This window comes from Canis lupus, chromosome 24, assembly GCF_003254725.2.
Source record: "Canis lupus dingo isolate Sandy chromosome 24, ASM325472v2, whole genome shotgun sequence".
NCBI classification, from domain to species: Eukaryota; Metazoa; Chordata; class Mammalia; order Carnivora; family Canidae; genus Canis; species Canis lupus.
Window position 1 is genome coordinate 3,123,087 of NC_064266.1, and position 14,202 is coordinate 3,137,288.

General features: G+C 53.1%; 1 protein-coding gene across 1 annotated transcript; it reads right to left on the reverse strand.

Moving 5' to 3' along the window:
* Positions 1-8,689: 8,689 nt before the first annotated feature.
* On the reverse strand, positions 8,690-11,415 carry INSM1 (INSM transcriptional repressor 1). Its single transcript, XM_025469121.3, is given in 2 exon segments — positions 8,690-11,131; positions 11,134-11,415. Coding segments are annotated over 2 exon segments (1,632 nt in total). The 3' UTR covers positions 8,690-9,781.
* Between the last annotated feature and the right edge of the window lie 2,787 nt (positions 11,416-14,202).

Below are 14,202 nucleotides of genomic sequence, written 5' to 3' on the forward strand. Positions count from 1 at the left end.
CTTCAAAGTGACTCAAGTGTGAGTCTCAGATTTGGGGTTTGGGACTGGCCCCTCTTTGCCTCAGCCTCGGCGTCCCTCTGCCTGCACTTGGTTGAAGCTGAGCAGGGAGTGCTTAACAATGTATGCTTAGGGATTTTTCCTTCCCTCACTCTTGCTGGTTGCCATGGTTCTGGGACGGCCTGTTAACTTGCTGGCTGGTGTAGAGATGTGATTTCCACACCCAAGTGCTTTCAGAACTGAAGTGGAAGGTAGAGAATGGTTAGAAGGCACATGGGTGTGCTAGCCCCAAGTGATGTCTTCACTGTGCTACTTCCTAAAATGAATTCAACCGACTCTCCCTCTTACAGTTCTCATCTTCAGTCTATTAAAGCAAAGCAAAAGTGGTTTGGAATCTGTGCATTTGGTCCTACAGACATGTGTGTGGGGGGCCTTAGGTACAATCATGGAGTGCTAAGTCACCTGGTTTCCCATGAGTACTGGTTATTTCTGTTTGCAGGTTGGGTTATGCAGAAATAAGACATTTCTCCAATGTACAAGAAAGGGATAACTTGAAATGATGACCTAGGTGCCTCCTCTCACGGAGGTGGAAACTCCAGGCTATTTCTTTGGAGTTAAACTGCCAAAACACGGGCACCTCTGGTAGCTCAGCGGCTTAGTGCCCAGGGTATGATCCTGGAGACTCCGGATCGAGTCCCACGTCAGGCTCCCTGCATGGAGCCTGCTTCTCCCTCTGCCTGTGTCTCTGCCCCTCTCTCTCTCTGTCTCTCATGAATAAATAAATAAAATTTTTTTAAAAATTGCCAAAACACAGACTCGGCATTTCCATGCTTTAGAGATTAGAACCCTATGTGTTCTTAGGCCACCAGGTCATGCTACATTCTTTGGTATCCCCAGGAAGATGGAGTCAAGACTCTTGTATTTCACTATCCATTTGAATTCTCTACACTGATGCATTCATCCCCTTCGAGGTTTATTTATCTCTGAGCCAGTTTCATTCTTGCTCTCAACTAAATATCCCCACTTACTGGTCATGTTACCTTACTTAGGGCCTTCCATTTCTCTGTGACATGGGAGTAATCAGTACAACCTCATAGAGTAGTTGTGAGAAATCAATGAGTAATTCATATTAAGGCATTAGAGCAGGTGAGTAAGAAGGGCTCAAAGAATTTTAGCTGTTATTACTGTTATAAATCCACCATTGATTGGGGGTTAGTGGCTTCCAGTTAGGACTTCAAGCCATCAACTCTTCCTGGACCAGACTTACTGCCAGTGACCAGCAACTGGGAACACTCCATACGACCAACACCCCACACTCTCTACCGCACAGATTAAACATCAACATGTGCACAGATCCACTGGGGATCTTATGAAAATGCACCTTATGATTTGGAGGGCTGGGAGTGGGGCCTGCAATTCTTCACTTCTAATTAGCTCTCAGGTGCACCGATGCTATAGCCTCTGAGTCTCCAGGCTCTGAAAAATACAAAGACTGTTCTGCACTGTTGCTGCCACAGTTGATACACCTGTGGGGCCGGGTCGGAAAACTGCTTTAGAAAACATTTCAAGTAGAAGTTGGGAACTGCTCATCAGAGCTGACTTCCTGCTATTGGACATTGATCTAAATCCCCAAATGCTCAAATATTTGCAAAATTAAATGAGGTCAGCAGTTGTCATGAAGGTGCTTACTATTTTTTAATTGCTATTATTTTAGAACAAATCAATGCTGAATTAAAGTTATCTTCTGGCTTTAACTCAAATTGTTAAACCAATGACTATCCAAATCCTTGAAATGGTAGGTTGAACCATACAAACTATTGATATTAAACTTCTTATTTTTACCAATAAAAACGTAAAATTTACCATTATTCCATCTAACAGTTGCCACTTCACTCGACAAATTCAGCCATTACTGCAGTGAGGAAAAAAACCATTCACACCAGAGGACACTGTTCCTCCTCCATTTAGATTTTTGTGGATAACAGATGAGAAGTTGTATGTATGGCCTGAGAGTCACTACCGTTGATGTGACAAACATGAACAGCATTACAAAAACTATCTTGAAGGCAGCATCCTACTTAATAACTTTCTCATTTAAACATTTGGGGTTCTAAAAGTGGTGCCTAGAGGCATCGGGCTGACTTAGTTGGTGAAGCACGGGACTCTTGATCTTGGAGTTCCAAAGCATGGAACTCTTGATCTTGGGGTTCTTGATCTTGATCGAGCTCCACGATGTGTGTAGAGATTACTCAAAACTAAAGTCTTTGAAAAAATGAAAGTAGTGCCTGAAGCAATGATACCTATAAAAATAGGCAGTGACCCCCTCAATGTTGCAATCTTTTGTTTTTTAAGATTTTTTTTATTTGAGAGACAGAGAGAGAGAGTGAGAGAGAGAGAGAGACCAGGAGCAGGGGGGGAAGGGCAGAGGGAGAAGCAGACTCCCTGTGGAGCAGGGAGCCTGATACAGGGCTTGATCCCAGGACCCGAAGACCATGACCTGAGCCGAAGGCAGACACTTAACTGACTGAGCCCCCAGGTGCCCTTTGCAATCTTTAAGACTATGTGTGCTAAGTGGTTGGATTTGTGGCAATCAAGGCACACCAAGGCAACCCCAAATCTCACAAGGACCACGTTTCCATCTCATCAAGGGCAGGCATGTAGGAGATCTGTATACATTACTGTACAACCCTATTGTCTAGTCTGGGAGTGAGCAAACTTTATCTAGTTTGTATTAGTAAGTATTTTAGGTTTTGGTCACCATTGAGTCTTTATCGAGATGCCAAGACTCTGCCACTGAGATATGAACACAGCCATAGACAATAGTAAGCGCATGGGTGTGACCACGTTCCAATAAAACTTTATTTACGAAAACAGGCTGCGGCCAGATTCTGTCAGCAGACCCCTGGGTTGGCCTCTTCTGTTATAATGGTAGAAATGGTGAAGTACCACAATAGAGGCAATAATTCTGGAATCTCAGTACAACCTTAGAAGGTCTAAGATCTCAGTCACTACAATAAACATGTCAAGGCAGCTATAATATGTGTTTAATTTGTTTTACATTCTCTTTAAGCTGAATTAACAAATTTTGAAAATTAAAAAGGGGAAATCATGATATTTCTATGTGGTTAATAAGGTAAAAAGCTTTCTGATACAAATCTGAAATCTTCAGTAAGCAAATGTTTCTCTGCACATGATTTAAAACTGTAATTGGTGTTTGATGAATTATCAAGATACTCATTTGAAATCCCTCAAGAAGATATCAGGCATAGTAATGCTGCTCAGAAGAAGCAATAAAGATCTTTTATTAAAGAGATGAGCGAAAAAGAGTGTGTTCCTTTGGGGTGTAATATATTTGATGAGATCTAACATGATTCTGTTTGGATCTGGACACCCAGGGATTGCAATTTGGTCCATCGTCTTGTGTCCATGACATTCATCTTTATGTACATTATTCCTATCGGTTTCTGCCCATCCTCTGATAATAACCTCTTTGTGGCTGCATCCTGGAATGATCAAGGTTCATTCTACATAAGACAGTAGAACACATAGCAGGAGAAAAGAACTGGAGTCCACTGGTGTGACAAGCTTTGAAACGGCAATATTGGACACGTGGGGCTCAGCCCAGGTTCCCCATCCTTTTCTGTTCTTTGTGCTTGGAAGAAATCGTAGCCTAATTTTTGTTCCCCTCCTGTAAAAAGAGCCTTCTCTGAAACCCTTCCATGCACTAACACCTCCTCTGCTTCCTATCAGATCTGACAAACAATGGCCTCTTGGCTCAGTCCATCCCTCCTGTTACCGTCAGGTGTGACACCTGGCTGTGGTGTCTGAGAAGGGGCATTGCATCAGGGCAATGTTGTCCTGCACAACGGAGATGAAGCAGATGTTGCATTCAAATAAAAGGGGCTTTTTTGAGGAGTGAAAAAGGAGAATAATGGATTCAGGTTGAAGTTTCTGCCGTCATTGTTTCCTGCTGCGTGATGCTTAGTCTACTGGCTCAAATCAAGTGGAAGGAACAGTGAACACTTGGGTTGTGGGGAGGGAAGCAGCATGGCAAACTAGGGACACAAACCATGTGGACAAGCTTCCTATATATGCTGGGAACGCTGCACGGTGTGAACCTGACATGCTCGAAACATGAGCTCCCGATCGTCATGCCTTTGACTGTGCTCTGACTGGTAGTAAATATTCTACAGGTTCCATTTCAATCCAGGAGATGATGTCCTGAGGATGGCCAATTGCAGTAGGGCAGGCTCATGCCATGAGCTAGGGAAAAAACAGCAGTGTGGATGCTTTGTGTGGAAATGCCACCAAGAAATCCACACAGCATAGAAATCTTCAAATAAGACAAATAGAAGCACGTTTACCCTGCAACCCATTTACTCGCCATACATACTGCCAGAGGGATCATCACATCTTGAACATTTCACTTTCCAGATGCAACAGACTGAGCCCACAATAAAAGTATGTGGTACACAAATGATGACAGCTGGGGCTTAGGAGATGAAGGGATGTGTGTTTGGGTTAGTGAAAATATGTTAACTGACTTCAAGTCATATGCTCAAATATGTTCTATGATTCTGAGAAGTATATTGGGCCTTAATGACAAGAAGAAGAAGAAGAAGGAGGAGGAGGAGGAGGAGGAGGAGGAGGAGGAAGAGGAAGAGAAGAAGAAGAAATGGTTGTAGATGGTAAATTTGTGAACCAAGTTGTTTATCTCACTCGCTGTAAAAAAATCAATTCTCTCTGCCACGAAGATCCGTCAGAGGTGCCTTGCTGGTGACACTTCTCACTGGTCACTTCCAGATCTAATCTGGCATGTAGTACTTTCCTCCTGCAGTTCCTCATAAGGAATGTCCAGAGAAATAGGATTCATTTGCCTGCAGAAAATCCTTTTGGGGAGAAATTGCCCTGGTGACCCCCAAACCTGTGGCTGGTTATTTTGCCTATCTTGTGATGTTGATGGAGCGGTTGAAAATTATTTATGTTTCCTTAGCAACCTCAGAAGGAAGCAAGAGTTCCCTAATTTTCCTGGTGAAAAGGAGATCTTCCTATTTATGGAAATCACTGGCCGGGCAGGCAGGTGCTGTCTTCTTCCACCCCTTCTTCCCGTGGACGACATACCTGGCCTCAGTCGCCTGACCAATGTTCCAGGGGGCAGGAGGAAGCTCCAGGACCTTGAGCAATCCCTCAGAGGATGGCCTTCCGACTCTGGGTGTTTGGGAGTAGTTCCCTTCCCTAGGGCATTGGGTGGGGGTAATCGCAGGCCCCCTCACCAGATCTCACATCTCAACCTTTCTTTGTGCAGCTGATACACATGCCTGGTAGGCATGGTCCCCGTGCTGAACCCAGGAGTGAGGAGTGGCCCAGACTTTCCCTGTGAGTATCGGTTGCTTGATGCTGCAGATCGGTAATAAAGAAGCAATAGGATTCTTTCAATATATAAGGTGTATAGAACTCAAAGATGCATTTGAAGGTTTTCTCAGCAGGGTGGGATCTTCGGGGAATGGGTATCAAGTTATATCGCCAAAACATTAATTAAATGTTTCCCTGATGTAGGGTTAGAATCCTAAGTGTCTTTAAAAAACGGCCACACTGCACTCCGTGCGCTGGTACGTCTTTGGCAATCAGGGGGACAGAGCCCCGGTGTGCTGTGCAGTTCGCTCTCCCCCACTGGTGTTCTTTGCCCCCGTGGCGGGGGGCGGCGGGGGAGGCTTCCTGCAACTCAGTTTCCCTCTTGACCTTCTCCAAACCTCACAGCTTGTACCTTCGACCACAGAACGATCCAGGCCTCTCTAGCTTAACCTGCTGCCATGAGAACCCTGCTGGCTGACACATCTCTGTATGTATATGTCATTCTGACTGACCCCACATACTAGGGGTGGGTTAGAAATTTTGTCCACAAGACCAAAATGTCCCTTCCTCGAGAAGATAGCACGTCTTGCTCAAAGCCTGCCTGCCACAGACCAGAGATTCATCACTGGTCCTAAACACCAAAGCACATGCTCTGCGTGAGGATGGCTCCCCCGCGACTAAGGATGCCTGCTCCCTTTGGGGTCTTTGCTGCCTTTCGTCTCACAGCCTCCTCGAAGGTCTCCTGGGCCTCGCGGAGCCCCAGTGTCTCTGGCTGAAGGATGAGGAGGCAGAGGCCGGCATTGAGCGAGGGACCAGGACAGCCGAGGACTTGCTTGAGGCGCATTTCAGACCCTTTCTCTTTTTGCAAAAGACGCTTGGTGGCTGAAGAGTGCTGCCGTAGCCTGCTCCCAAGGCCTGAGGAGGACTCTTGGCGGGCCTGCTGGGCGGCGGGGAAGCAGGTCCGGGGGCGGGACGGGGTGGCAGGTAGCAGGGGCAGAGGCTCCACTCGAGAGCCTGCAGCAGAGCGACGGGGGCAAACGGGAAGCGGTGGCCCCTCTCGGTCGGCGGCGCCTGGCACAGGGCGCCCCACATCCCCGCAGGGGCCAGCAGCCTGCCAGGCTCTGGGCTCAGTTCGAGCCCCTGGCTGGTCATCGGGCAGCTGTGGAGCCTCTGGCCTGGCCTCCAGTGCTCACAAGCCACCCCGGCATACCCGTGCGACCTGGGGCTCCCCGCCTGAACCAGCGGTGGGCCCTGGGACCCTCTGAAGGCAGGGGGAGCGCCCAGTCAAAGGTGCTATGCAGGAGCACTGGACCTCCACAGTGGAGGCCTCTGGGGAGGCGGCCCAGGCCTGGAGGTTCAGTCGGGGGAGGGGAGGGCCTGCTCTGACCCTGAGGGCTGGAGGAGCCCTGACTTCTCCAGGCCTCCAGGGAATCGCAAATCAAGAGGACACACTCAACTCTGGGGCAGGGGGCAAAGCTGCAGGCTCACCTCAGAACTGGGGAGCCCGGAGCAGACTTTTGCTTGGATTATACCACCTTCACGTGGGAATAGAAAAAGTGTGCAGACCACTGGCAAAGAGAAAATCCTCTCCTTTATTGGGCCCCCTCTTTGAGCTCCTCGCTCTGTGTCTCATCCCTTTCCCCAGCCCCCCCCCTTCTGGGCCTCAGTCCTCTGCTGGGGAACAGTGGAGGTGTGTGGCCGTCCCCAGGGGCCCCAAGGAAGGTTGTCCAAGCTTGGAGCAACCTCAGATCCACAGGATATCCACAGCATCTTTTGCATATTGATAAAGAAGGTGAGCACATTTCCACTTGGGTGTTCCAGAACAGAAGCCCCTGTGAACTTACTACCCAGGGAACGATGAAAAAGAGAGATCAGTGGACCAAACACAGATGACAAGAGACCATTCCTGTAGATGAGCCTCTATTTGTCGTGTGTGGCCAACCATCAGGTCTTCCAGGAAAATTTGTTGGCAGAGAACATACCCTGACCTTCAGTATGAGGAACCTTTTAATGGACAATGTGACACAGAGGGGACATTTAAAAACTCTAGTGTTGGTGTCGCTCAGAGAGGACAGCCAACAGCCCGCAAATTTGAGTTTTGTTTCCTTCGAAGTTCCCAGGATGTTATACTCATTTGTCCTCCTACTTTCATACTGTGCAGACACTGAGATTCTGTCCTCCTGTATTTTCCCCAACTGACCATGTACATACCCAGTCATCACAATAAAGGGGAACAGGCGTCTGTCCCAGAAGCAACTCACCTGCAGTGGCTTCTCCTTCGTTGTCATTCCGAGACTGTCACAAGGCCCTCACAGGGAGGAATATTCAGTGCTCCTGACAGCTGAGTCCTTTTACTAAACCCTCTCTCGAAGGAGACTTGAGGCTCAGAAATCTGAAAAATGACCTCTTCCAATCCTTCCTTCCAAGTTTCTCAGGGACCCTCCTTCCCTCCCTCATCCTATCTAAACCCTTGAGACAGGCAGCCCTTTCCCAGACAGATTTCTGAAATCGTTTTGGTGGGCACAGCTTCAATTTAGTGGGGGGCTCAGGAAAAAAGTAGCAAAACACACCACAAAAGGAAATACACACTTGGGACATTGAGCACGGCTCCATGATGGACTGTTTCAAAGGGAGGAAAACAACTCGAAATATTAACTGGTGAGTATCAGAGCTGTTCTTGAAAGAGCAGAGTGACACATAACAGAAAACAACGTAATGAACGGTTATTAAATTTAATACCCCAAACAGATGGTGTTCCATTTTTTTCCCTCAAAAGCAGACTGCTCACCTGATTGAAAAATAATTTTAAGCCCTTGTCCCAAACCCAGTTGTTTAACTCCTGTTGTATCCACATGTGATCCGGTTTATTTCCCTTACTTTGGAAATCTGACCATGAAATCATTTCTACTTTTTCCTAGTTGATACTTGAGGACCCCCGACCACCTACCTTATTTATTTGAGGAATTGCAGTTACACTGAGCCCCAAATTGTCCAGAAATGAAGGGACCGCTAAGTTAAAGCAGTGTCTCTACATGCTCTGGTCAAAAGGAGAGATGCTTGTGGGCACTTAGGTAGATCTCCCCGAAAAAGACTCCACAGATTTTATTCTAAACCCATCTTCCCCTGCATTTCTGAGGGTGCCTGACACACCTTCAGCTCCAGTTGGCTATTTTTTGAGGCGACACCCTTGAACCACCAGAAGGGCAGAACCCAGAGGTTCAGGCTCAGCTCTAAAACCCATGATCCTGGTGAAGGTGGTGGGATTTTTTTTTTTAAATAAAAGTCAGACATTTAAGAAACCATTTTAAATCCTTACTGAAGCAAAATAAATCCATCTTACTTTGACTTTGAAAATACTTTTATTTGAATAGTAAATAGTTATACAGTTGAAACAGTTCTATTGAAGCTTTCTATAAATAGCTAACAATTAAGAAAATAATGTATGTAGAAAAGAGATTGCATTTAAAAGTAAGAGCTGTCGGTTGTACAAGGGCCTCAGGGGCCCTTCAAGCAGAATAAAATGGTAGGTTGTCTGTAATTTGCTCAGATAGGTATAAAAGTTAAAACTTTTAACAGATTCCTTTAGAAAAAGGCTGTCTTCTAAAATGCACAGTGAAATGTCAAGAGTGGCGGGGGGGGGGGAGCGTACAAAAAAAAAGATCTGCAATCAAATAATATCATAATCTTCATAATTAATATAAATAAATAAAGAATAAATAACAATTACTCATAAATCAACATATACATTTAGAACTCATATAATCCTACCTCAACAAAGATGATCAAACCAAAGTCTTATATGACATATTGAGGCAGTTTCTACAGCATTTTCTGAAAATTCCCTTCCCTCCCCCCAAAAACAATCCCAAACAGACAACAGTTCAAGGCATTTGTGGCTATGCTAAAGAAAACTCTTTTTTAAGCAATTTGATTTGTTCACATACAAAAAGGTAAAGCCAGACTCCAGCAGTTCACAAGCCATAATAAAGCTAATCGTGTGGGAAGTTCAATTTACAGCCTGTGAAATATAAAGGCATTTATTCCTCAAGATTCACCCAAAACAACCCGTACGCTACATACATAGAGAGCAGAGAGTGGTAGGCGAGAGCACACCGCATTTCTAGACCATGGACACAGCGAACACTAGCAAGCACGGCTCTCGGCTCCGGGGGGAAGCTTCCGAGCACGACACAAACGCGTACAGCTTTTCTCTCTTGTACAGAACGAGATCGGCTCCTGTTGCGCCAAGGAGGGAAAGGGGACACAACGCAAAACGGGCGGGGGGTCCAGGAGGAGTCACAACGAGAGGATCTCGGGGTGAAGCGGAGACAACACCCTCGCCGGGGGGTCGGGGCGCGCGGGGCGCTCTCTCCTCGTGGGTCTCCGAGAGAAGGCACAGTTCGGGGGCGGGGGGCGGGGTGGAGGGCGCGCTCTAGCAGGCCGGACGCACGGGCACCTGCAGGAGGATCACCTGTCTGTTCTCCGACGGGTGGCACTTGTTGATGTGTCGCGTGAGACCGGGCGAGCTGTAGAAGGTGGCCGGGCAGTACTTGCAGGGGAACACCTGGGCGGCGTGCAGCAGGCGCAGGTGGCGCTCCTGGGCGCCCTTGCTGGGGAACGTCTCCCCGCACACCGGGCACAGGTGGCACTCGGCGGGCGCACTCAGGCCCAGCACGCCGGCCGCCTCGCCGTCGCCCGCCGCCTCCTGGGGTGCCTTCTCCTCGGGCCCCGGGTACAAGGCCAGCAGGTCCTCGGCCGGAGGCGCGGGCGGCGCGCCCTTGGCCTGCAGCGCCTGGTGATGCGCCAGCAGGTGCTTGCGCAGATAGGCCTGGCGGCGGAACTTCTTGGCGCAGTGGTGGCACTCGTAGAGCCCGTCCTCGGAGCCCGACTCGGACACGCCGCCGGGGCTCGGCGTGTCGCGGTCGCTGCCGCCGCCGCCGCCGCCTGTCGCGTCCCGCGCCTCGGCCCTGGCGGCGGTGTCAGGCTCGGACGCGCGGGCGGCGGCGGGCGCAGGCCGCGGCTTGTGCCAGCGGCGGTGCGAGGCCAGGTTGGCCGGGCAGCTGAAGACCTTGGCGCACTCGGGGCAGCGGTACTCCACGCGCACGATGCGCGAGCACTTGTGCTGCGCCAGCGCGAACGGGTCGGCGTACTCCTCCTTGCAGAGCTGGCAGATGAACTCGCCCAGCGGCCGCGCGGCGCCCCCCGCCCGGCCCCGCGGCGCCTCCACCGGGCCCTCCTTGATCTTGAGCCCGAGCACAGGCGACGTGGTCACCTCGTCCTCGAAGTGCAGCTTGCGGATGGCCTTGGGCTTCTTGGCGCCCGGGGCCTTGGCCACCTTGGCGGGCGGCTCGGCGGCGGCGGCGGCGGCGGCGGCGGGGGGCGCGGGCCGCTTGCCCGGGGGCCGCAGGGAAGCGGCGGGGGGCAGCGGCGGGCCGGGCCCGGGGCCGCGGGCCGCTTCGGCGCCCGCGGAGAACGCGGTGCCCATCTTGAGCTCGGCGGGCGCGAAGAGCAGCGGGTCGCCGCCGCAGGTGCCGCCGCCGCAGGTGCCGCCGCCGCCCGGGCCGTTCGCGCCGCCGCCAACGCCGCCGCCTCCGAGCAGGGCGGCGGGCGTGGGGAAGGACTCGGCCGAGACCGGCGACCCGAGGTTGAAGCTGCGCTCGAAGTACTTGTGCTTCTCGTGCTCGCGGCTCACGGGCCGCGTGGGGCTGTAGAGCGGCGCCGGGTGCGCGGCCTCGGGGTTGCCGAAGTGCGCGGCCCGCGGGCCCGGCGGGGGCGGGGGCGGGGGCGGGGCGGCGGGCCCGGCGCGCAGGCGAGCGCGGCAGCGAGCACCGCATGGGCGCGCTCGGCGGGCGGCGGCGGCGGCGGCGGCGGCGGAGGCGGCGGCAGCGGGCCCGGCCCCGGCCCCGGCCCCGGCCCCGGCCCCGGGCTCGGCGCGGGGGGCTCGGCGCGGGCGCCCCCGCAGCCCGGCGACAGCAGCGGCGCGCGGTCGCCGTCCTCGCCGCCGCGGACCCGGTAGGACACGGGCGTGGACTTCTTGCTGCGCTTCACCAGGAAGCCGCGGGGCATGTTGGCGCGGCGCGAGGGCGAGGCGCTGGCTCGGTCCCCCCTCGGCGCTCGGCCCCGGCGGCCCTCAGTGGCCCCGGCCCATGGCCCGGGCGCGGCGGCTGCGGGACTCGCGTGGCGGTGGCGGTGGCGGTGGCGCTGGCGCTGGCGCGGCTCGGCCCGGCTCTGCGCCCTGCACGCGCGTCCCAGTCCCCGGGCCCGGGCGCCGCTCCCTTTTAACGGGGGGAGGGGGCCATTGTTCTCGCCTCCCGCTTCCCCCGGAGCCAATCAGCGCGCCCGCAGCTCCTGCGCCCGGCCGGTGGGAGGGCGACGGGGCGGCGGCGAGGGGGCCGGGACTCGGGGGTCGCCCGGTAGGTGCGGCAGATGTACCTGAGGGCGCGGGGCCCCCGCGCGCGCCCCGCCGCCCCGCCCCGCCCCGCCCGGCGCCGCCGCCCCGCCCGGCCCGGCCCCGGCCCCGGCCCCGGCACACGCCCGGCCCCGCCTCCCTTCACGGTCTGCTGCTCCTCTATGCCGAGGCGCACGTGCCTGGGCTTTGTGTCTCTCCTCCGGGGGGCGCGGAGCCGCCAAATGGGCCCGTCCGTCAGCACGACAATGCACGCCCCCTCCCGCGCGGGGATTACCCGCGGGTCGCGAGCAAAATAGCAACAAAGGAGAAGAATGGCCCCAAATATGTCAGGAGGGTCCAGCCCTCGAGCCGGCGCGGAGGGGGAGGTTGTGCGCGCCGACCGGGCGGGGGCCGCGGGGGCAGCAGCCGGCGCGGGGCGGTCCGAGCGCGGCTCGGCGGGGCGGGGGCGGGGGGGGTCGGGGAGGCGCAGGGACTCCTCCTGGCGTCTGGGAAGTCATCGAAAACCGAAAATAGCGGCCGAGCGCAGGCGGCCGGCAGCCCGGGCCGGTGGGCCGCGGGACCCCGGGGTCCCAAACTTGGGTGGAGGATCGGCTTCCCGGCCGCCGCCCAGGGCGAGGCCCGTGGTGGCGGACGCGGTGCGCCGCGCAGTCCGGGAGGTTCTGTCTGGAGACGGTCGGCCCCGCGCCTGAATCGCCGGCGGACGCGGCGCCGGGGCGGGGCGCGGGGCAGGTTGGGCCGGGCCCCGACAGGAACTTGAATTTCTGAACTTTTTTTTTTTTAAGTTCTCCGAGGCTCGAGAATGGGCGACCGTAGCGGAGCCCGGCCGAGGCCGCGGTGGGCGTCCGCGGGGCGCGCGGCCGGGCTGCTTCGGGAGCCGCTGGCCGCAGGCCGGAGCGCTCGGCCGGCCGCGTGCGCCGCACCGAAGTCGGTCTCCGCTCGCCCTGCGCCGCCTCATGCATTTTCATTCGGAGCCGGGCTCGTTGTCTGCCGGCTGACCTCAGGCGCCGAATCAAGGGCCCCAATCAAGGCGCAGCGGAATAAAGGGGCCGCCGGTCTGGCGCACCCCCTCTCCCGGAGCCGTGCCCCCTTCACCTTTGTGAAGGAAATTAACCTCCCGCTATTGAGCGCCGGTCGCGGCCAATCTGGACGCAAAAGAGACGCGTGCTGCCGGCCGGGGGAGGCGGGGGCAATCTGTCCTCGGAGGCGGGCGGCGGCCTCCCCCTGGCCACCAGGAAAGGACGACAGCGCAGATCCGCGCACCCACAACCCCTGCCCACCCCCACCCCCGGCCGCCCCGTAGGACCGGATCCGGCCCTAGCCCGCGTCCCTCCCCAGCCCAGCCCTGGGAAACACAAAAGGCAGAATGTCCGGGGGACCGGGGCGGAACCCCAAGAGTGCGTGGTGGGCCTGATCGCCCATCACTAGGGAACTAATAGTAAAGCTGCAGAAAATGTCATTATGTGGGGAGGAAAATGTCACTTTATTGAGAGAAAAGGAAACGGACATTTTCCTGGAAAGCTTGTGCTGGGTTTGCTTATGCTTAATGCCACTGAAGGTATTTAATTCTTTTTGTGTTTTCCATCCGAAAATATCCTGGCGGAGAAATTAAGCAGTTTTTTTTTTTTTTTTTAAGAATCTGTATGAGTAATAAGTTGTAATGAGGACATTTGTTAGGCTTAGTTAATCAAAGGGTTAATCAAGCTGGTTAATCGAAAGGAAAGCTGGTGATTTTATGCTTGTGATCTTTTTAAACTCAGACTAAAAGAAGAATACATATAATGGAATATATTTTGAAAGCTCTCACCCTCGTTTTAAAAATTCTAACTGTGGTGAATGCTAGTCCTCAAAAAAGTCAGAAATTCTAAAATGAGCTTATCTAAAATTCATAAATAGGTTTCAATCTAAAAGTAACTGATGTTATTTCCTTGCTCCTTTGAGCACTGATTAACACTGCTGATGAAATTAGAAGTAGTAGACAGATTCCGGGACAGCTTTGGCCAATTTTATTTTCTAATCACGAAACCCATCTGGATTGTGGAATAATAGGGCGGGGGCTCAGCCCGCCGTCCCCAACTGACTAAGGGGTATTTGGTCTTGCCTGTGTAACACTGCTTTCATTGAACAGATAACAGGGAGTTAGTCACCTTGTGAATCCTTTAAAAATAACAACACTCATAATTGTAAAGGAGGGGGTGTAGGGAAGCAAAAAAAACAAAAAACAAAAAACAAAAAACACACCCAAAGCAAAATCCTGCCTGAATGCAGTGAATTCAAACCGGTTCTGAATTAAGCCTAGAGAATCTATTGAACACTATTGAGATACTGAGATTCAGTGGATCTTTTGCTTAATTTGTGGTTTTTAGTCTTGCCAGCGAAGAGGAAATCTGACTTCAAGACGAGTGCGGTCAACATAAATGGAAACTTGAAAGGTGCCAGTGTCAGAA